Source organism: Scylla paramamosain, chromosome 33 (genome assembly GCF_035594125.1).
Source record: "Scylla paramamosain isolate STU-SP2022 chromosome 33, ASM3559412v1, whole genome shotgun sequence".
Classification (NCBI taxonomy): Eukaryota; Metazoa; Arthropoda; class Malacostraca; order Decapoda; family Portunidae; genus Scylla; species Scylla paramamosain.
The window spans coordinates 6064713-6088543 of NC_087183.1; the positions used below are offsets into that span (position 1 = coordinate 6064713).

The 23831-nt window shown below is 41.0% G+C and overlaps 1 protein-coding gene across 5 annotated transcripts; it reads left to right on the forward strand.

Annotated features, from left to right (window-relative positions):
• On the forward strand, positions 1–23225 carry LOC135089557 (serine/arginine repetitive matrix protein 2-like). Of its 5 annotated transcripts, none has more exons than XM_063985253.1 (7): positions 153–283; positions 4840–5031; positions 5971–10720; positions 10943–11161; positions 11290–11367; positions 11544–11829; positions 12861–23225. In XM_063985253.1, exons 1-6 carry the CDS (start codon positions 260–262, stop codon positions 11792–11794), a joined length of 5514 nt encoding a protein of 1837 aa, XP_063841323.1. In that variant the 5' UTR covers positions 153–259; the 3' UTR covers positions 11795–11829; positions 12861–23225. The 5 variants fall into 5 exon arrangements, with proteins under 5 accessions (XP_063841324.1, XP_063841323.1, XP_063841322.1 ...); XM_063985252.1 differs by having other exon boundaries at positions 21730–23225; XM_063985254.1 differs by lacking the exon at positions 153–283 and adding an exon at positions 1–151 and having other exon boundaries at positions 11544–23225.
• Positions 23226–23831: the final 606 nt, after the last annotated feature.

Sequence of the window (23831 nt, forward strand, 5' to 3'; positions counted from 1 at the left end):
CAATACAGTTTGACACTCACAAAATAAAAACATTACATTTTTCATATACATTTCCCACCATATTCAGCCCGTGAATCACAACAGCAAATCAAATCAATTGTAGTAAAATCGTGCAGTTTAGAATGCGCCGCTCCCTAAAATGGCTGATTCGGTGAGTGTATGTTTCCGTTTGTTTTTATGGCTATTGTGCGTGATGTAGAGCGTGTGGTGAGGCGTGGGCTGCATTGCTGGTAAATACACGAAGGCACCTGCCCCCTGGATGAACGAGGACGAGGGGAAGAGGGTGAGGAAGGAGACGAGGACGAGGTGACGTGAGGGAAGGAGGGGCGAGGAGAGCACTGGTCTCTGTCCTCAGTTTGTGCCTCCATTGCTGACGCTAATTTCTCCTCGCCGGACACGAGAGCGAGGAGGATAACTTAGCGCAGTGCCTTGACCCACAGTGGTATTTCTCGAGGATAACCACCAGGGATTGGGCAGTGAGATGCGGTGGGATGCTGGGCTTGTGTGTGATGCGGACCTTCGCTTGCTGCTTGCTTGTTTGCTTATTATTATTATTATTATTATTTTACTCCTTCAGATCTCGGCGACTTGTTCCTGCCATGGACATTCTTCCTTCCTGATGCCATGACTTGTTTCACACCTAGACATTTTCCAGTGTGGTGTTTCCTCGTGGTTAATCCTTCCCCTTCTCCCTCACCCAGCCCTGGATATTTTTACTTCCGTGGATTGTTCCCCTCCAGAAGATTTTATTGTACACTGATTCACCTGCCGACATTTTCATTTCCTTGACGTTAATTTCCCCGGATTTTCTCCCATAGATGTTAAATGTCCTTCCCCACCAAGCCTTAACATCCCCCCTGCAAAATTCTCCCCGTAACTTTTCCTCCTGGAGCGTTTCCTATTTAAGCCTCCCCCTGTAAAGTTTCTGTTCTTAGTTCTTTGGTCACTGACACGTTTGCTTGACTCGCCCATTATTGAAGTTTCAGGTTGAATGTTAATCTTGTGGAATTGAGACAAATGCTGTTCCTTGGAGCTTTTATATCTCGTGGCATGGGCATGTCAATCATGATTTGCTTTCTTCATTCTGAATTTCACATTTAGCACAACAGTGAAGGCTAACCAGAATTCTCTTAGATCTGAGTGATTTTGACTTGATTATGTGCATTGCTTGTTAGAAACTGAATATGTTATCTTCTACACTTCTCTCCATTGTGGCTAGTGTTCTCATTAATCCTGAGACCTTTGAGCTGATAAGAAATGGTCAGGATTCATTAGTAACTTTTCCTCAGCAGATTTTATAACTTTAAGATTGTGGTAAGACACCTGTCACTGGAAACAAATGTATTGTTACTTAACTGTTGACCATAATTTTATCTTAATAGCTTTTTCAAAAGCTTCAGATATTGCCACCCTACCAATACGCATCAGCTTTTATAATTTAGCCCCATATAAGTTTTTCTGTGTATCAAGAGATGAGAGGTAGCTGATTCAGATGCAAGGGAGGTGAAGATACTCGCTGTAGTATGACTTGTGTCCCATGTGCTTTGTGTCTTGATTGCTGCACTTATGCTGATGGAACAGTAATTCTCTTCATACATTGAAGTTTTTACATCTTCATCTATTTGAATCCATTATTTATCATAATTTTGTCTATTGGTCATTTGTTGGCACAACATAATTATGGTGCATATTCCTTTTGGTAAAAATGCAGAACACTGCCTTCATTCTTTTCATCCATATCTCCCTCCCTATTCCCAACAAGCTTGGGGACCTGGTGGGAAAGTGAGCTTTGTGGATGGGGGAGGGCAAAATAGATGAGATATGGGCACTTAAAAAAATCCAGGGACAGAACCTGTCACTTTTGAGGGAAATTTCAATATATTTGCAGTTTCCATCAATATCCCCAATCTTTTTTTTCTCCCCCAACAAGCCTGGGGGACCTAAAGGGAATTGGGTTTTGGGGAGAAGACACGAAAAGTGAGGTTTCATGGTGGGGGAAGTCAAATTAGGCCAGGTTTGGACATTCATGAAAAAGTCTAAGGATAAGATGCCATGTTTTAACAAGTGGGAAAGTTTATAGCCTAACTTATCTTTATTTTACCTAACCTGACCTGGGGGATAAAGCCCCCATGGAACTCCTATTGGAACACTAACCTAACCTAGCATTACTTAACCTAACATTACCTAACTTAACCAGGGGACCTTCACCTGCCCCCACTCCCCTTTGGACCCATCCTTAAGGACACTAACCTAACCTAGCATTACCTAACATAACATTACATAGCATTGCCTAACCTAACTGGGGGGCTTTGCTCACCCAGGACCCTCCCTGTATGATACTAACCTAACCTGGGGGGGGCTTTGGCATCCCACCCCCCCCCTGGGCCCTTCACCTTAAGGACACTAACTTGATCTAACATTACTAACCTAACCAGGGGAGGGGGCTTTGCCCCCTGGACCCCCACCCCCCCCTTTAAGAATACTAACCTAACTAACCAGTGTATACTGTGGCAGTTGCATGCTATTCCTCAAGGCTTGGCATCTGAAATCATCATATATTAATAAATAAGATCACTAACGCTTGCCAAGAGAAAATAAATAGTGCCAAACTTCAAGGCTGTGAAGATTAAAGTGGCCATTTTCAAAGGCATAACAACAAACGTAGATCACAATCTTCCAAAGTTTCCATGATGATGGCTGGAGTCAAACTGTCATGGTGCTGTGATGCCCTCCCTCACTGGGCAGTGTGTAGTAATACCCTCGTAGTGTCCTTTATATATCTCGCAAATAAAATGTACCTCATAATAAAATGTTCATAATAAAATGCTTATCATTCATTAGTTTTGATACAATGAACAAGCTGAGCTTATATATGGTCAAAAAAACTTTATATATTTCATCCACATATTAACTACTGAGGCGCATAGGAAGTGTTCCAGGGTTCAGTGTGTGAACACAATTTGTGGCTCTGGGAGGCACTTCTGATTTCAACATGGATTTGTGAGTTAATTATAGGAGGGGGGCTGTCTAAAACTTTTACAGACATACACTACAGTGAGTATACTAGCTTTGTTTAAAAGTCTTTTACAGATTGTTAAAAAGGTGGTGTTCGGCATATTTATGTTTCATTCTTCCAAGTGTCATGGTAGTGTTCTTCACTTGTCTTGACTTTTGGATTTTTAATATTCTTCTTTTCTTCTTAGTAGTAGTAGTAGTAGTAGTAGTAGTAGTAGTAGCAGTAGTAGCAGTTGTTATTGTTGCAGCAGCAGCAGCAGCAGCAGCAGTAGTAGTAGTAGTAGTAGTAGTAGTAGTAGTAGTAGTATCATTATTATTATCATTATTATTATTATTTTATTTTATTTATTTATTATTTTTTTTTTCATGTTCATGGCCTGTAGTGCTGGTAGGAAATACTGCTAATGTTTTTTTCTGTTTGGTGGCTTAGTTGGTAATCTTTTACTCAGTCAAGTCTTAGTTTGTTGGCCCTCACTCATCATGGTGGTACAGACAGGATTTTTATTGGAGTTGCTCATGCCACCCTGCCCCCTCTTGCTCCCTGATGCAGTCACCATTGAAGATAGGGTTGATAGGAAGCATTTGGGTGTTCTGTGGCCTCTCAACAATAGGCTGAAAAATGGTCCGCTTCTGGCAGGACATCAACTCAGGTCACCAAAATCGCTTCGCTTGAGTGCTGACCACTTGGCCACCTCCTTGTCTTTCTGAGTTAAAGAGCGGAAGTCAAATTCAGTATTATATCTATTTGTTTTGCCAAGTATGGGATGTGTTCAAAATCCTTAATCTCTCTCTCTCTCTCTCTCTCTCTCTCTCTCTCTCTCTCTCTCTCTCTCTCTCTCTCTCTCTCTCTCTCTCTCTCTCTCTCTCTCTCTCTCTCTCTCTCTCTCTCTCTCTCATATATATATATATATATATATATATATATATATATATATATATATATATATATATATATATATATATATATATATATATATTATCATTCAGTTTATTACTATCTGTATCTTTCCAATTATAAGTGCATGTGTTATTGCTCAAATGGGTATTGTCATATATATATATATATATATATATATATATATATATATATATATATATATAATATATGCTGATGGTATGCTTACTTGTACTATTGATGGAAGGGAACTATGGTAAAGAACCATGTGCAGTGCTTAATCTCTCCTCAGACATTTGCATATAACAACACTGAAAGAAAAAAAGCCTTATTATTACATGATAAAGTCATTTACATGTTGTCCATTATGCCATTTTATGTATCACATTTTGTGTAGGAACAGCATGCACATGTACACAAAACTTACTGCTGTAGACACACAAAAAGTCAGAGCTGTTTGGTGAGGAAGGTAGGTGGTGTGGTGCATTGCTGTGTGAGGAATGGAGGGACATATTTCATGGATGGCAGAAGCCACAAGGCATTATTACTTAGTATAAATGTGTCACTGTATTTAAAAGTAACTTTAATAGTCTGCATTGTGTCAGAATTGTCCTATAACAAACTTGTCATTTCTGTTGCAATTGAATTTTTTTAATTGGTAATGATTTTAAGTTTGTCGGTTTCATAGCTTTAAGGCTTTTGTGGTGAGTGTACTTGATCACACTAATGAGTGACTATGTCTCAAAGAACTTACACCCCTTAACCATAAAGGTACAAATTTTGCTCCATTGAGTGTGTGTGTGTGTGTGTGTGTGTGTGTGTGTGTGTGTGTGTGTGTGTGTGTGCATTGTTCTGAATGGTTTGTGTAAAGTAGTTTAGCTGAATAGAAGGGTCAGTGTGGCTCACCCTTGCCACTGTTCACTGTGCAGGAGGAGAGAGATGATGACAGTCAGGGAGGCAACAGCGATGATGAGATAGCCGAGCTACGCATCCAGGCACTGCTGAGCAAGCGCGTCAATGAGGCCGAGGTCTCTCCAGCACATGATCCACCACAAGAAAAGCACCTCAGTGTCAACAAGCCACTGCCCATTGGTCGGCCGCAGTCCTTCCGGCCAGCACAGGTAGGGGCTGTGGAGTGATGGAATGACTGGTGGAGGAAAGGAGGAACTTGTGTGAATGGATCTAAAGGGAAGGAAGATAGGCATGAAAGCAGAGGGTAAGGTGTATAAATGGATCTAAAGGGAAGGAGGATAGCCATGCAAGCAGAGGGTAAGGTAGGATGCAGGGTTGGTAGTGATGCAAGAAGAGGGTAAGGTAGGATAGAAAGGAGGAAGTATTGCTGTTCTTCTTGCCTCATGATATACTTGCTTTATTTCTTAGTTGTTCATTTATTTGTTTATTGATTTGTCCATGTGAGTTGAAGATAGATCTGGGGCACAATTTTCTCATAGTGCCTCACTATTTATTGAAGTCATTAGTGCATGTGTAAAACCTTAATGCAGCATAATGTTTGATTTACCAGTGCATTTATGTTCAGTCTGTGGCAGCCCAGGGCCTCTTGCCCCAGGCCATGCTGTCCTCTGTTTCTGACACTCAAATGTTACAAAGTTTGGTGTAATGGACAACATGGCAATTTTTCTTGAACCACTTGCCACATCAATGTACATACCCAGATCTTGTGGTGCAGGATGCCAAGCATTTATATACTGACTACCCTATCTGATTATTGCACATTTGATAAGCTTGTATGTAGCAGTGTAATAAAAAAAAACTAGCAAAGAAAATGTTCCTGTATAGCAGCATGAAGTGTGTGTGTGTGTGTGTGTGTGTGTGTGTGTGTTAAGATTTTTATATTATTTGAAATTTAAGGAAGTGTGTGTAGATTTTCATAAATAAGCAGGTTGTTTTGTTGCTTTATAGAAATGGATGTAAATTGGTGAACTGTGCTTGTGTCTTTATTATGGTAGATGTAGGAATTAGATGAGTTTTGGATAAGCTTTAGCAAACTGAGTAATTCTTTTTGAAGTGTGTTTCTTTGAATGCACTGTTTTGATTTTCAGAACTATGAGAAGAGTCACCCCATGGGCAACAATATAACCACCATCCCTGTGCTTGGTGCTCCTAACTACAACAGAAATTTCCAGCCTCACTTTAATAGACAGAACCAAGGACATAACTTCCAGGGTGGTGGAGGAAATTATTACAGTGGTGGGCCGGGCAGGAACAGGCAGCAGTGGAACCAGGGGCAGGGCAGAGGAGGTAGGGGTGGGAAACTAAACTATGGTGCCAGGGGTCCCCAGCCCATGCAGTCAAAGTCTTCAGTGACGCAGCTAGTCTTGCCGCAGGACAAGTACTCAGTGAAAGCATCCCCTGAGCCCAACAAAACCAAGGAAAAGATGAGTGCTCGGTGGCGGAGAATACAGGGCTCAGACAGTGAGAGTGAGAGTGAGGACAGCGAGTCAGACAGTAGTGATAGCAGCAGTGACAGTTCAGGAAGCAGCAGTGGCAGCAGCTCTGGGAGCTCCAGTGGATCAGACTCTGAGAGTGAGACCAGCTCAGTTGACAAGCACAAGAATGTCAAGGACACGAAGAAAGAAGCAGCAAGTGAGAGGAAGCCTGCTCCACCCTCTGGGGCCAATGCACGGCAGAGGCAGTTGTCCAGGAGCTCTCAGGGCAAGTCCCCTCCACCAAGCCAAGATCTTAGGTCTTCACCCCTCAAGCCTCCATCCTCAGGCAGGAGAGGCTCTGTCAGCCCACCCAAAAAGTACCCCTTTACAGGGCAGATGTCCCCTCGATCTTCCCTCAAACGAAGACCCTCAGCCAGCCCACCTGACCACAGGGCTCCCTGGGCCCCGCCTGGAACCAAGGGTCGGAGTCCTTTCCGTCACCAGGGATCCCGCAGTCCCCCACCTAACAGAGGTTCCCTGAAGAGTCCAGGTCGCCCTAGTTCAAGAAGTCCCCCTCCAAGAAGGTCAAGGAGTCCCCTTCCATGGGGCAAGTCCAGAGGTCCTCCACGAGGCTCTAGAAGCCCTCTACCAAGACTCAGATCCAGAAGTCCTTACCCAAGAAGAGGTTCTAGGAGTCCAATCCCAAGGAGGAGTTCGAGAAGTCCGCTCCCCAGAAGACTTTCCCGCAGTCCACCACCAAGATGCTCCCGCAGCCCGTACGCAAGGAGGGGCAGCCGCAGTCCATACATGAGGCGGGGCTCCCGCAGCCCCTTGCACAAGAGAGGCTCACACAGCCCCCTTCCCAGAAGGAGCTCCAGAAGCCCTCTTCCCCTGAGGCGAGGGTCCCGTAGTCCCCTGCCTCGGAGAGGTTCGAGGAGTCCTCATCCCAGGAGATTCTCATCCAGGAGTCCACCACCAAGGAGGGGCTCACGCAGTCCTCTGCCAAGACGGAGCACAAGCAGGAGTCCAGGACCCAGAAGGAGTCCCCACAGCCCGGGTGGGAGGCTTCCTCTGAGGAGCAGCTCACGCAGACTGTCCAGAAGTCCCCTCAGAGGGAGACTGAAGAGTCCTTTCAGAGGTAGAAGCAGGAGTCCCCTTCCCAGAGCAAGAAGTCGCAGCCTTGGCTCTCGAAAGTCCAGAAGTCCAGGGATGCGGAGGAGTCCCTTAGCCAGGAGGGGCTCCAGGAGTCCTCTCCTTCGCAGGATGTCACGCAGCCCACCCTATCACAGGTCTTCAAGGAGTCCGTTGCCTCCCCGCAGAGGTTCTCGGAGTCCTGGACTGCGCAGGGGATCAAGGAGCCCATTGCCACGTAGGATATCCAGGAGTCCACTTGGGAGGAGGCACTCCAGAAGTCCCCTCAGGAAGCACTCCAGAACACCTCCTAGAAACCTCTCCCGCAGTCCCTTGCCTCGCCGGGAACCTCTGTCCCATAAGCTCTCCAAGTCTCCTCCACACTCCACCAAGAGCCCACACCTCCACAGCCCATCCCGCAGGATGTCCCGCAGTCCTCTCCGCAGGCTGTCTAGGAGCCCCCTCAGGCAGTACTCCCACAGTCCTCACACCCGCAGGTTCTCCAGTAGGAGTCCTCTACCCCGGAGACTGTCCCGGAGCCCCAGGCCCCTAAGGACCCACCGGGGCTCTCCATTACCAAGATTTTCCCGCAGCCCACCCCACCACCCCCTCTCCAGAAGTCCTGGCCCACGTCGTCTTTCCAGGAGTCCTCCACCACCCAGGAGGATGTCCAAGAGTCCTCCAGGTCACATGCTGCCTAGGAGTCCAGTCCTTCGCCACCACTCCAAGAGTCCCATTGGTATGGGACGCCAGAGGAACCTTTCCCCACACCACAACAGGAGTCCTTCCCCGAGGCGGCTCCTCAGAAGTCCTCCAGGCACACACAGGTCCCTCAGCCCTGACCGCAGGATGCCCAGGTTCTCCAGGAGTCCAGGTCTTGAAAGAAACAGCACACTGGGACCTGCCTTCAGAAATTCCAAAAGTCCTGGGCCAGGAAGAGGACCCCCAATGTCCATGCGGCCCCACAGCCCTGTGCCCCGTTCCCCCAGTCCCGGCATGAGGAGAGAGTGGAACCAAAGGGGCAGGAGGTCCAGGTCACCCCCCGGGACCTTTAGGAGATCCCTTAGTCCTTATGGGCGACCTGCCAGGAGCCTGTCCCCCAGGTCCCGGCTGGAGGGCATGCCACCACCCCTCATGGAACGGTCCCCGAGAGGCACCTTCCACCGCCCTGGTTATGGCCGTCCTGGGGCAGAGGGCGGCATGCAGGGTGACAGGTTTTCACCTCCAAGCCTCATGCTGCAGCCTGGACGATCTCATGAGTATCCCAATGACTTTGGCCATTTTCCTACCCACCGTCCACCCCCACAGGGCCCCATGAATGGTGGTCAACACTACCAGGACTACAACAAGGCTGGACCACCGGGTGGCCCTCCCTGGTCTGGTGCAGGAAGGAGGGATGGCAGGGAACACTTTTCTCCAGAAAGACTGTTGCCAGAAGCTGCCTGGCAGAGTCATTTCCATCAGAGGGACAGACCCGAGCCTCATGTGTACCCACACCCAGACCATCACTTTGGCAGGGATCAGCCCTTCACTTCTGCAGGAAGGGGTCGCCAGGGACCAGGAGGCATGTTGCCTCATGGAAGGGGTGGGCTGGGAGCCATGCATGGACCAAGGCGAGGATCTCCAGGTCCACCAAGACGAGGGAGAAGTCCACAACCTTTAATGGAGCCATCAGAAAGATTTGGTTGGGACCGTCCTGCACCTGGCCCTGCTCCCCACCAGATGTCACCACCACGGCCTCTCATGCGTCCACGCTCACGCTCTGGGTCTCCATTCTCTGGCCGCCAGCAGGCCTTCCCTCCCTCTGTGGGACGGGGAGGCCAAATGTCTCCACGAGGCAGAGCTAATGCTATGATGGGTGGCCGGCGCGGCCCCAGGACACCTCCAATGCCTGGGCGGAAGATGTCACCCCACCCAGGTCCCAGGGAAGGACTCCGGTCACCTCGAGGACCTCCCTCATATCAGGACACCAACAAGCTGTCAGGGATGCCAAGCAGACCAAACCCTCTTCTTGCACTTCCCCACGAAAGACCACCACAGTCCCGCGGAGGTCCTGGCCAACCACAGCAGGGACCCAATCCCATGGCAGGAGTTCGAACCCAGGACCCCTCACTCCACAAGCAGCGTCCTCAGGCCCCAAGAGGGCGTTCACCTCTCCTTGGGAAAAGGGAAGGAAAGCAGACAGAAGAGGCTAGGGATAGAGTCCGAGAGGACACCACTGGTCCTTCCCAACATGACAAGAGAGACAACCGTAGGCATGAGTCACCAAGGAGGATGGAGAGTAAGCAGAGGTCACCAGGTCGAGACAAGGCTCCCACAAGGCCCCATGGAGCTAAGAATGGTGACAGTTCTTCATCCAGAGGACGAAGCAGCAGGGGAGGCAGGAGCCCAATCAACAGGAGTCGACGACATGCGGGTACAAAGTCAGAGGCCTCCTCTAGCCGGCACCAGTCTAGGAGTCCTGGAGCCAAGGACCGGCCATCCTCATCTTCCTCATGGGAAAAGAAAGAGTCTGGCAGAAATTCCCGTGCAGATAAGATAACCAAACCTGAGGGGAAGGTGAGTCAGGTTCGGAGGCAGTCTCAGTCTCCACAAAGACAGGGACGCAATGGTAGCCCCTGGCTTGACCCTGTTACACCAGAGAAGCAAGACCAGAATGCAGGGGATCGACCTGGCTCAGATTCTGTTGGGCAGGAGAGTGAGGACCGAGGAAAACAAGAGACAAAGAAGGATGTGGTTCCTGAACTAACCTCAGGGAGAGACAGGATGGAAGTGAAAGAAGAAAAATTGGACAAATCTCCACCTGAAGACCAACCAAAGCAGCAGCAACAGAAGCAACATGAACAAAAGCAGGAGAAACAGAAGCACCATCCACAGCAGCAGCACCAAATAGTTAAACAGGAGGGTAGAGCTGTAGAAGAAGAGAAGAAGAATGATGCTCAACGTAAGAAAATGGAAAACAGTAAGCCATCTCAGCTTTCCCAAGAATCACAGAGGTCTTCTCAGAAATCCTCAGCTGTTCCCTCCAAGGAAATGGAGGAAGACAAAAAAATTAAGAAGGAAGAGAAGCCAAGAGAAGATCTGGATGAAAGACGTAAAAAGAAGAAAAAGAAGAAGAATAGGGAGGATGATGATGAAAAAGATTCAGTCAAAAGTAAGTCATCCAAAAAGAAGAAAAAGGAAAAGAAAAAGAAAAAAGAGAGTAAGAAGAAGAAGAAGAAGCATAAGAAAGCAGATTCTGACAGTGAGGAAGAAGAGAAGCAATCAACACATACCAAGACATCAAAGGAAGGTAAGAAACTCATCATGTTGATACACATCAACATGGCTCTGTATTGCCTCTGTGTGTGGTCCTTAACTAAATCCCCTAAGATCTTCAATTCCAATTCTGCTTGTAAATATAATGTATCAGGATGGTAATATATTTTTTAGCCATGAGAGATAGTAATAGACAAGATCAGTTATATACTTTCACCAAACTCTTCATTGCCCATACCACTTCCTCCACCTGTAGGGAAGAAAAACAGCATTGACACTACTGACCTGAGGCACATGCTGAAGCGCAAAGCAGTCACTGACACGTCGTTGGAGAGGAGAAGCGCTGGGAAGGCCAGCAGCAGCAGCGGTGGGGACAGAGACAACAAGCGCCGTAGGAAGGAGCGAGACGAGCCCCCGAGGCAGGTCATGACAGGCAAGGGCAGACAAGCAGACAACAAAAGGAAAAAGCAGCATGGTAAGTTTTGCCTCAAGTTTGTTATGTGTTGTTTATCAGGTACAATGTTTGTATATGATGGATGATGATGCAGCAATTCATGGAAGATGGTGAATGGTATGTGAAGTGAAATGTATGTTGTGTTACAGAAGGGAAGCCTCTTCTGGTGACTGTTGGCTCTGGTGAGGACAGACAGGTCACCTCAGGCAAGAACTCAGAGCCACGCAGTGAGTATATTTCTTCCCTCATCTTGTCTACATTCAGATAAAGAGGCTATATTTATCCTCCATAGATAAAGAACTACTGTATATCCATTTTTTGATACGTGGATAAACCAGATTTGTATAGAAGTTTAAGAGTTGCAATATAAATGTCTAAGAAGTGATGGCATTTTGTTTTGCAGCCTCTGAGGGGAAGGGCTCCCAGCGCTTGTCTGTCCACCTTCGTCTTGGCCCAGCCAAAAGCTCCTGGGACGACAAGAAGTCTGGCAGTGGGCGAGGCAGTGGTGGTGGTGGTGGTGGTGGTAGTGGAGGTGCTGGTGGCGGCAGCAGTGGCACAAGCAGAAACAGGCGGCGAGACAAATCCAAGGGACGACATGGTGGCGGTGGTGGAGGTGGAGGCAACAGCAGCAACAGAGTCAAGCTGAGGCGATGATGAAGGGGTGACTTTTCTGTCAACTTGGGATGCAGGTAACGTCTCCTTGGTCTACTCCTCCTCCTCCTCCTCCTCCTGCCCCAGTGACTCAGGTTGAGGGGATGAGCTGCAGTGTGGCTGGCTGGGTGGGTTACTGGTGGTGTGGGGCTTGTGGAGATGAAGGAGGGAGGTGTGGAGTTGTGCTGGTAGTGAGGCTAGGCTGGGGAATAGTGGTGTCCTGTAAATACCATAAGGACTAGCAGTTTCAGTGAAGTCTTTCAAATATATCTTATATTTCCCTGCATTGACTTAAGGACAGTGACTTGACATTTTTATTTTGCCACCAAGTTGTCACTGTAAATATTGGATTCACTTAGAATCATATTGACTTTCATCAAATGACTTAGTCTTGCAACTGTCTGTGATATATAACTGTGAATATTAGGGTAGTCACATTTGGAAGAGTATATGTTGATGTAGGCAGTACTTTACACCTAAAACTCGGGTGTATTTTTATCTCAGGGACCTAGATGTTGAATTTTAATAGTTTTATATAATGCCTGGGGAGTGGTATCTGGCCATGTGTGTGTCTGTACATAGTAGTTCTGTGTGCCAGGAATTTACATTCATTTTCAGCAGATTTTCAGGTTCCTTCAAGCTTGGAAAGCAATTTTTTGCATTCTTGAAGTATTTATTCAGTGAGAATGTTTACCTAATCCTGGCATTACATATAAACACAAAAAAAAATCGTAAAAGGTGAATAATGAATTGAAAGTTTGAATTTGAAATTTTTTGAAAATTGAAATCCAAAGTAGTGGTGTGGAAAATCCTGGATATTTTATCCTCTGAATATCGAGTGTAAAGAAGAAAAGAAGTTTGTGTGGTGTTAGTGTGTGTCTTCTGTCTTCAGTCTCAATAGTTTACTTCAAGGAGGTGGTACTTTCCCCATTTTGAATAATTGTACAGTATATAAGATTATACAAAAAGCTTCAATAATTTTATACTGGATACATAAAGGAATAGTGATGTGTGAAAATTGTGCGAGTCTCAATAGATGAGATATTTACCCATGTGATCATATCTCAAGGTGCACCACCACTGCATTTCCAAGAATGAGTCAAGAAAGTGAAGTAAAGGAAGCAAGTGTTGGCACTTTGGATCAGTGCTCAAGTGAAGGGAGTGATGTGGCATCATCTCAAGAAGACTACATTGTTGTCATAATGTGTAGTCTCTCTCTCTCTCTCTCTCTCTCTCTCTCTCTCTCTCTCTCTCTCTCTCTCTCTCTCTCTCTCTCTCTCTCTCTCTCTCTCTCTCTCTCTCTCTCTCTCTCTCTCTCTCTCTCTCTCTCTCATGCTTGCAGGTCACAGAATTACATGAACTTCTTTACAGTGTCTGTGAATCTATAATTATGTTAACCATGTTAAGTCAACAGAAATAGAGAACCATCTTTGTTTTATTGTTTGAAAGATAAATAGATAGCCATCTTTGTTTTATTGTTTGAAAGATGGATACTGTATTTTATAGTTTTATTGTAGTTTTCATTATAGTGTGGGATCTGTAATAATAAAACATTACCTGTAAAGTTCAACATGAAACCAAAGAGTTATAATGATTATGATTATTATTATTATTTGTTTTGTTGTTGTTGTTATTATTATTATTATTATTATTATTATTATTATTATTATTATTATTATTATTATTATTATTATTATTATTAATTTATTGTACTTTTTTCCCTTTATTATTACAAGATATTCCCTTATATCCTCACATGTGTGATGTGACGTGGGTTTAGGTTGTGCACACCAATGGTGGATTTATGGTGCAGGGGTCCTGGGCTGGAGGGAATGAAGTTGCGATTCTTGCCTGTGATAATTCTTGGTTGTGATCTACTCAGCTCCCTAAGTCCATTGCTGGTGCTTGTGGTGTTGTGCTTGGTGTTCCCAACACACAAGTTTTTCAGTATGATGTACTGGAAGAACAAACCTTTACTCTGATGAGATCACTTATTTGTCAAATATTACTTTAAATTAAATAAATCAAATATTCAGATTTGTAAATGAAATAAATCAAATATTCACATTTGCAAGACACTTCTCCACAACTTGGACATGAAAAGCTAATCAGACTAAAGTCTTTACTTTTCATGAATCTGAAGAAAAAAAAAAAAAAATAGGCTAAGTCCTTATACTTTTCATGAATCTGAAAACCAAAAAAAAAGGCCATCTAAGTCCTTAGCTCAAAATTTAGCTTACAGATATTTCATACATTTTGTTCACAGTATGATACTGAAAAATTGTTTTGATGAGCTATTTAGTTGTACAAACATATTGTAACAACCAGATGTTTTGTAGTCAGTGACTAGATAGTTCATAAGGGAATTAACAAAACAGCTGGTTGTGTTGTGTCCCATAGTGAGCATAGACCCCTTAGTGCTGAGATGTTAAGAATTTGATCCCAAAACCCATACTTGTGTGGTGATCTCTTTAACTGAAGAATGGACAAATTTTCTGAGTTGGTGGACTAAACTATGAGATAATTTCCCTCTTGGCCGATTCTAAAGATACATTTTTCACTACTACAATCAAGTTTATCAAGATTACTGACATATTCAGTTACATCAGCAAAAATAAATATTTGCAAGTAATATCTGATGGTCAGTAACATTTAGCATATTGCATATATGTACTAATTGCATTTTAATATTTTGCCAAGATAAAAATTAATTGACTGAACAATATATGTAGCAAAAATAGTTGAAAATAGAAAATACAGTTAGATATGAAAGAAAAGACACTATGTATGACCTCAAGAAAAATAAGTTGCTTTAAGTCTAAGAACAGTTTTGTTAGAGTTTGAGAGAATGGGGATTAGTTGGGTCAGAGAGATATGTGAAAACTGGTATGTGTTGCTGGAGAGAACACATACGGGAGTGCTGAAGTGTTGTGGTCTTACAAATAGAATGGAGAAAGGGAGAACTATGTACTGATCCTAGTAGAAATAGACCAAGAAGATAATAGAGTGGTTAGGTGAATGAAGTGTTGAGTCAGGAGCCTGAAGTTCAAATAGGATAAAGGGTTTGTGTGAGAAGATGAATTTGTACAGTGGTCTACATAGAGGTGATGTGCTACTGAGACCTGGGACTTTCAGAAGTGTGAAATGACTTGGGTAAACTATGTACTAACATTATAATGTTGATGTGGATGAATCTTAGAGTCCCAGATTTAAAGAATAAAACATCTTATAATAAAGTACATGAATGAGTAGAGGTATGTCAATGGAAGTATCTTATATGCATACATATTGTGTATCTATATAATGAGTAAATTGGGTTGCCAACACAAGGCATCTACATACATATATTTATCCATATTCATAAGTATTCTAGTCTTTAGATGTTAGTGGAAGAGAAGACTATCATGCTTCATAATGTTGAGATTAGTTGTATAGCATATTGGGCAGTCTCCACAGCAGGGCCCAACAGCAGAGCTGGTTTATGCATCCTGCAGCTACACAGTTCAGTGGGTCACATGGAAGTGCCATCAAGCCACGTGTGACCCACAGGCTGCTGGTTGTCTTTGCCTGACATAAACAATACATCATTGGTTTCACAAAATAGTTGTCTGCATTACAAAAATGGAATGAATCCTAAAATGAAACAAAAGACTTTTCTTAATTTTGAGAGGATAAAAGTAAAGGATCTAAAAAATTTTTACTTTCAGATTTTACTCGATAATATGAATTTAGGAACATATTTCCACATAAACCTGTGAGTGTCGGTATATCAGTACATTGTATGACAGCTGGAGAAACCCATGATGTTACTTCACAATGCTTTACCAAATTGTATTTAGAAATTTAGAAGAATTCACATGGCTCCATTTTATGTGTTCTGAAAAGCTATATTTTTATGCAGTACTTTATTTTGAGTTGCATGTTTAGAATAGTAGGAAATAGATGAGCATTTCACTTATATTTTACTTATAATGACATCTTTCCTAGTCTCCTCCCCTTTGTTTAGCTTACCATGGACTAGGAACATTCTGCATTTGATTGTGGGTAATTATGAATATGTTAAGTCAGCATGTTCCACAGGGAATATTGTTAGGCTGTCTGTCTGTCTCTCGGTCAAAACTATTGGAAGGTTACTGTGCTGTGTCTCATGTCCTAAGTGTTTCACATGCACTCTTCTATTCAAAACCTGAAGCTGTCCAAATTACACCCTGCTTACCTAGGTAGTTTTCCAGTGAGTTGGTATTGTTTACTTTTCATTTGGTTATTATTATATATATATATATATATATATATATATATATATATATATATATATATATATATATATATATATATATATATATATATATAACTGCTGCCTCTCATCTAATTCAATAATGTGAATTAAGTTGAGATTTTATAAATAAGCGTTCTTGATAATCTAGATTCTCTGAATGATTATATATGCAATGTTTTTACTTTGAAAGAATACAAAGAAGCAGCATTTCGGTCATAGACTGACAATAATTTTGCAGTTACTTATAGTCTTTATACATAAATAATATTAAAGCTAGGTATTCATTGAGTCTACAGATAATTTGTACTACATCAGTATTGCAGCAGAAGATAACAGTTTCAAGCCTGTTAGACATTTATTGTAATGATGAGTGATACAAGATGGTATTTGAAAAATGGTATCAAGAGCTTTTGTAATTACATCATGTTACAGAATATGTATGTGGCAGTGTTAACTCATCAACCATTTCTTTCTACATTATTACAGAATGTGTATCTGTGGCAGTGTTAATGTCTCGGCCATTTCTTGCTACTTTATCTTGCAACTTTTTCAGTTTGATTCATGTCTTTTGAAAATGTGACCACTCTTTTATGTTGAACTCACTATTGTAACTCTAGTATTATGTTTAGTTGTAGCATGTTAGTAGTTGACCTCCAGCAACTCCAGCAATCCAGGATATGTTTGTCACACACACACACACACACACACACACACACACACACACACACACACACACACACACACACACACACACACACACACACACACACACACACACACACTATTATTATTATTATTATTATTATTATTATTATTATTATTATTATTATTATTATTATTATTATTATTATTATTACATATTATACTGTTTTATTGTCATACTTTTATATCTGGGAGGTTTTTGAGTATTAAGATCAAACCCCTTTCATATTTCATTCATATATGATAATCAAGAACTCATGTTTTTTGAGAAGTAAATGTTGATATTTATTTGTTATTTGTAGGAAAACTAAGAAAAATGACCTCATATTCTCCTCCATTGGTGCTTTCAGTCGTGCAAATGTTTCTCATTATCCAAACAACACTTCACAGTCATTTGTAACAGGATTGTCAATTTTGTTTCTCAGTTTTGAATTTGCTATAATAAAAGTAGTTTGTACTGAGCATTTAGGTGTGGCTTCCATGGGGATTCTCTTGCCCATCAGTGCCATGCCAGTCATGATTCTTAACTTTGTGTGATTTGTTAACTATTTATTGTTTCAACATGAATCTGAATACAGTCACTTTTTAATAAGGAAAATCATTGATTTTTTAATTTTTTAAATTAATTGATTAATTAGTTTATTTATTAATTAATTTATTATTTATTTATTATTTTTTGGGGATAATAGCATTGATCCTGGTGTGCCACAATGCTTGCCATGCTGCTTTCTGACATTGCCGAGGTGATAGGCCATGGCCACACACCACACCATGGGTCAGGTGGAATTAGGTAACTGAGATAACTTCCTCAAACCATCAGCAGTAAAAAACTTCCTTTCTGCACTAGCCACACATCCTCATGTATTTCACAGTAGCCAGAAAAAAAAAAAAAAAAAAAAAAACCATACTATGAAAGGAATACCAATTTCCTAGAAGAAAAAGCCAATACAGAACCTTTAATTGAAGGCAAGGGTATTGTCAGATTACCTAAGGTGTGGCACAGGTGGATTTTGCAGGGCAGTGAAAAGCTAAATCACCAAGGGAGCCTCACCTAAATGCTCAGTACAAGATAGTTTTACACTTGAAATGTGATTATTTCTGGACCAAAGGCTAATTACTTTTACTTGAGTTCCCTTAAAAAAAAAAAGAAATATTATTTCTGGACCAAAGGCTAATTACTTCTCTGAAATGTGATTACTTCTCGACCAAAAGCTAATTATTTTTACTTTGAGTTTCCTTAATGTTTGTGGTGAAGTGGTTCTCATCTGGATAATATTATGAAGTCCAAGAAAGTGGAGCTGAAAAGAGATATGGTTGTTGCAAGGTTAGTTTATTCTTGATTAGTTCTACCATTGCCTCTTCAGGAGAACTAAGAGTAACTAAGAAGCAGTAATAAAAACGAGTCAAGAATAAGGGAACAAGCTCACCTCGTGGCACCTCTGTCTTTTATCATCTCAGTTTTCTACCTTGTGTAAAATATTTTTAAGTTCCAAGTTTCTGCATGTTATGCAGGATACTTATGATTAGGATTGCAACTGTTTATTATTACAACTAGTTTCTTGAGTAGTTGCTCAACAGGATTACCTCTTGGTAACATTGTCATTACAACACTAAAATAGTGATATGCAGTGTTGCCTCAACCTTGCTTAGTGATCATGATTACATGTGTCATGTTCAAGTATTTCCACAACATAGATTTCTTTACATACTTTAATGCATCATTATGGATATGAAGAATGAACAAAAGTCAGTTTTACTGTGACAGTTAATGTCACCAGGAGTAAACTGGAGATCTGACAACTACCTGTGAGCTTCCTGATATGTAATCATAATTCATTAAATTCATTCCTACATCATCATAAGTGCCTAATGGGACAAGAACAGTCAACTGTTCAGTTGAATGACAGATTTCCATCAACTACATCCTAGCAGACTGGACATGAATGAACCTAATAGTATATATTATATTTTGTGGATTTATGGTAATCTATTTTTGGTTTGTATTTTTTTTGCTCTGGATTTTAGTTCAGAATCCATTGCTTGTTGATATGACAAGTTTGACTGGTGATGATAGGCTTTCAGGTGTTTTGCAGGTGTGAGACATTTGTAAGGACACAGACACGAGTGATTTTTCAAATATAAAACTTGAACATTTTCGTGATCTGTCTAATCAACTTTAATAGTTGTTGCAACCTTACATATGATGCTAGTATAAAGTCATGGTTTAATGAATGAAGTCTCTTGCTCAATATTTAAACAATTTTTGACTTGTTGAACAAAACGTGCATTTAACACAAAAGTTTAATGAAGTACCTGTTATATAAGGCTGTCTTAATTTTATATGAAACACATTTATTACTTGGCAGTAGTTGCCTGTGGATGTCATTCCTAGTATTGTGTACAGTACATTTGCTTTGACCTATTTATTGATAGTGGTGACAGGAACCTTGCGTCATGTGTGTCTCAGCAAGTGTCAAACTAACAAACGTAGAACTTTTAAATATTTTTGTTCGTTAATATTTGATAAACTAAACAGCAAAACAGTTCAAGGGTTCTTTTGAGAAGTAATATATTTGTACTATATTACAGAGGTGGTAATGGTTTTACTCTGAATGAATTAAGAAACTAATTAAGATTTTATTGGTTTTAGATGATTTTTATTTAATTAATTTATTTTTAATGTTCTTTGGGAGTCATTTAATGCATAAACATGTGAATAATGACTTATGAATGAATTATATTTCTTGAAAACATTTTGTAAGTTGAAATTTTGTAAATTGGGTCTATAAAATGTTCGTATGAATTTTCTCCTTACAGTGTATTTTCATTGATTTTGAGGTAATGGTAATTAAATTTTTATTAGTTGATTTGAATTTGCTTTTGAAAATTATAATTGCTGACAATTTTTGTCACTTAAAAATTCTTAATGTCAAAAATTTGTATGTTGATTCTCATAGTGATTCATAATTTTTTGGCAGCATCATCAATTTTAACTAAATAATATTTATAATATATGGCATTACAAATTTTCTATATAGTCTGTGACTATCAGCCTCCCCAGGATTCACAGCCACAAACCAATCTCTGCAACATCGGTCACATTTTAAATTTTTCATTATCTTGAGAATGGCATTTGAACAGTTTATAATATTAATATTGCCATCACTTTCAGCCAAATATGTTTGAAATCATCCTGCCCATATACTCTCTCTCTCTCTCTCTCTCTCTCTCTCTCTCTCTCTCTCTCTCTCTCTCTCTCTCTCTCTCTCTCTCTCTCTCTCTCTCTCTCTCTCTCTCTCTCTCTCTCTCTCTCTCTCTCTCTCTCTCTCTCTCTCTCTCTCTCTCTCTCTCTCTCTCTCTCTCTCTCTCTCTCTCTCTCTCTCTCTCTCTCTCTCTCTCTCTCTCTCTCTCTCTCTCTCTCTCTCTCGATACATACAAGATCCTTTTATGTTTGCCAGTTCTTTTGTTCAGGGAATCTCACCTGCTTAGTCAAGGTTCACCACAAATTGTTCAATAATTTAAAATAATTGTATTTCTTTTTAGTTGTTAAATTATCATGGTTATTTTAGATTGCATCCTTATTGATGCATTTTCTCATATTTTTCATATAAAAATGTAGAAGGGGCATATGGAACAGCACTATACTCATAAAATATTGTGCTGGTTAATTATTAAATTAATTTCAGTGTGGTTGATTGGAATGAAAGGTACCTGTATTATTTGGGACATAAGTGCAAACCACTTCCTTGCCAAAGGTGTACCTTTGTATGTAGAACTTATGTACGAATTTTGTTCCAGTTTATGGTATTATGTATTAAAATTTTCTTGAAATAACATGAAACTAGTGATTTTTTCTTTTTTTCATAACTTTGTACGAGGTATTCAGTTTACTTCATGGTTGTTATAGTTGTCATTAGTGCATTCATTATCACAGCATGTCAGTAATTCACAACCTAGTGTTATGACCCAGATCAGGCTGATGGGGTCATGGTTCCCTCATACAGTATGGCTCATCACAATGGATATCAATATTTATCATGTTCTTCAGTTAAAAATCTATCACTACATTCAAGATACTAACAAAAAAGTCTGAGAACTACTGAGTAGTAGGAAATATTAGGCCATGAGTGTGTCATCATGTTGCACTTGTGTTAAGAACCTTTGAGAAATCAACAACAGTTGAGATGGTAGACATTGCAGGTTAAGTGATGCTGAAGTGATTATTCATATCCCATTGTAATACACCTCAGCCTGTCTTAATGGTGCTGACTATATGATAGTGTTGAAATTGAAATGAAAGAAAAAGTGATAAATGCAAAGGCTTATATTTTTTGAAAAAGAAAGCGTGGAAGCAATGAAAAATATGGGGCAAGTGGCTAGTGTGTGCATTACAGTGCTGAGGCCAGTGTCAGTGATGTCATCTTGATCACTTTCTCAAGAAAATTAAGTGTGCGTACTTTTTTCTGGATGAGGAAAAAAACTTAAGTTCATGACCAAAATAAATTTGAGGAATTTAATTAAAGTTCTATTTATATGTCTTTAGGATAAAATATTGCTATTGATTAATCAGTTTATATTTATTCACTCATCAGAACTGTTGATTCATATTGCTTTGTCTGTGTTTGTTAAGATGTTAGGTGTTTTAAAGTTAAGCTTTACGGCAAGAAATCATACCTGAAAATATTTTTGTGTTTGATGCACCGCAAAGAACTTTGAGTAGAATTTTCAGAATCTGTAGACAAGAATTGTTTCTCATTAATATACTATTGAACACAATGTACAACAACTATGTATTTGAGTATGTAACCTTGTAAAAAACCTGGAGAGTTTAATGTGTCAATGTAAATTTCTGTTGTAATGTGTGTTGAGCAGTTTTGTGTGAGTAATCATTATTTTCTCCCACAGTTCTCTGGAGGTGTGACTCACTGACCATGTGCATCTGTCATTCTTGTCTTTGCAGTTTCTAGGTCGGCGTGTTGCTGGTCTCCCCCCACATGAGTTGGGTGGTTCCCAACTCCCCCTTCTGTACCTGGGCCATGTCCCTGCCTCAGTGCTAGCGTGCCACAGCCACAAGTATGACAGGGGGACATGGGTGTATATACTCTAGGTTTAGTTGTATGGTAGGCAAGTTGACTTACCAACTCACACATTTCATGAACTTGTCCAATCAAATTGCATTGTCTTATTTGGTTTGCCATAATCCATTCACTTTGTGTGTGTGTGTGTGTGTGTGTGTGTGTGTGTGTGTGTGTGTGTGTGTGTGTGTGTGTGTGTGTGAGAGAGAGAGAGAGAGAGAGAGAGAGAGAGAGAGAGAGAGAGAGAGAGAGAGAGAGAGAGAGAGAGAGAGAGACTGCAAGCATACATTTTGTGTGTGTGTGTGTGTGTGTGTGTGTGTGTGTGTGTGTGTGTGTGTGTGTGTGTGTGTGTGTGTGTGTGTGTGTGTGTGTGTGTATATGAGAGAAAGTGAGACTGCATGTATGTGTGTGTGTGTGTGTGTGTGTGTGTGTGTGTGTGTGTGTGTGTGTGTGTGTGTGTGTGTGTGTGTAAAAGTACATCTGTGCATTCAGTGTTTGGTTGTAGGTTAAATGAAGTACATATATTTTTATCATGTGTTTCATAAACATTAAATTTATATTTTTACATCAGTCAAATAAAAGGATTATGAATTACATAGCCAAAGACTTAATGGTGATGGCTGGGATTTCTTAATTTGTATCTCAAGTCAAATAATACTCGGGTTGATAAATTGCCAATAAGTTTGGGGCTGCTCAATACTCACTTATTGTCACCAGCCAAATTAGGTTAGAAGGAACATTGATGTGTATTGATCTTCTTTGTTTTGTTTATTATTTCTTTTGCCCACTGAAGGGAATAACCACAATGTTATGGCTATGTACATCACATGAGAAAATTGTTATGTAGCAGATATTTAAGTTCAACAGAAAGTTTTGAGTAACAAATCCTAGCCTCAAAGTTTGTCATCCCTACTGATCTCATTAACAAAGCTTATTGGGTTGAATGTTTTTTTTTTTTTTTTTTTAGTTTCCTTTGTGTTTTTAGGTTTATCAGGTAGGCAGGACATCTTAAGAAAAAACTGAAGCCCTCAACTTAAATTTGTAACTGATCAAATTTACTCTCAAAAACTTTATTCCACTCGAAAGGTTATGATGTTCACTGTATCTTGTTTTTATACTCTTTATTTACACACCAGCTTGCAAGATTGTGTGTCAGGTTGTGCATGTCTTGCATGAGTATTTGTGACATCTCATCATCATAATCAGCAGTCAGTCATACATTTATTTTTCACGTTATTAGTAATCTGATGTGAGAACTTCAGATAGTGCCAGTAAGCATCACTTGCCATGTTAGTGTTGCTAGAGAGTATGTCAAAGGTTTATATGTACAGACTACTTAGTTTGAATGTGACCTGGTTATGATTAAAAGTGATTGGTTAAACATGTGTTTCATTTATTGCTTGTTCATGCTCTCTCTCTCTCTCTCTCTCTCTCTCTCTCTCTCTCTCTCTCTCTCCCTCTCTCTCTCTCTCTCTCTCTCTCTCTCTCTCTCTCTCTCTCTCTCTCTCTCTCTCTCCTCCTCTCTCTCCTCTCTCTCCTCTCCTCTCACTCTCTCTCCTCTCTCTTTGTACAAGAGACTAATACCAAGGGTTTCAAAATACAGATAACATCTACCTGATATTTGCCTCTGGATAGAGGCATCATCTCAACCCTGTCTCTGGCATACTTCACACACTCCAGCATCACATGCTCCCAGGATTGGCCTTAAACAGCCTGTTTTTTTTTGGGAGGGGGTTTATTGAAAATATTTTGCATATCAAAATTTATTTCTATATCATATTGATATGGTCTATATGTACATATACATGAAAAATGCAAAAGTAGTCAAGCCTGACCCATTCATTTCCTATACAGTACAAGTTAACACAGGCTTTGTCTAACCGGACCAGCCTGTGTCAGCATGACCTAAACAAGTGTCTGTTCTTCATTAATAGAAAATCAAAATCTTTCAAGATCTAACTCCCCTTGTGATTTCTGGCACCTAGCC

Coding starts and splice junctions, on each gene's coding strand:
- LOC135089557 (XM_063985251.1), top strand. CDS start 260: ATGAACGAGGACGAGGGGAAGAGG. Junction 11,162..11,289: donor CAAAAGGAAAAAGCAGCATG/GTAAGTTTTGCC, acceptor GTTGTGTTACAG/AAGGGAAGCCTCTTCTGGTG. Junction 11,368..11,543: donor CAAGAACTCAGAGCCACGCA/GTGAGTATATTT, acceptor TTTGTTTTGCAG/CCTCTGAGGGGAAGGGCTCC.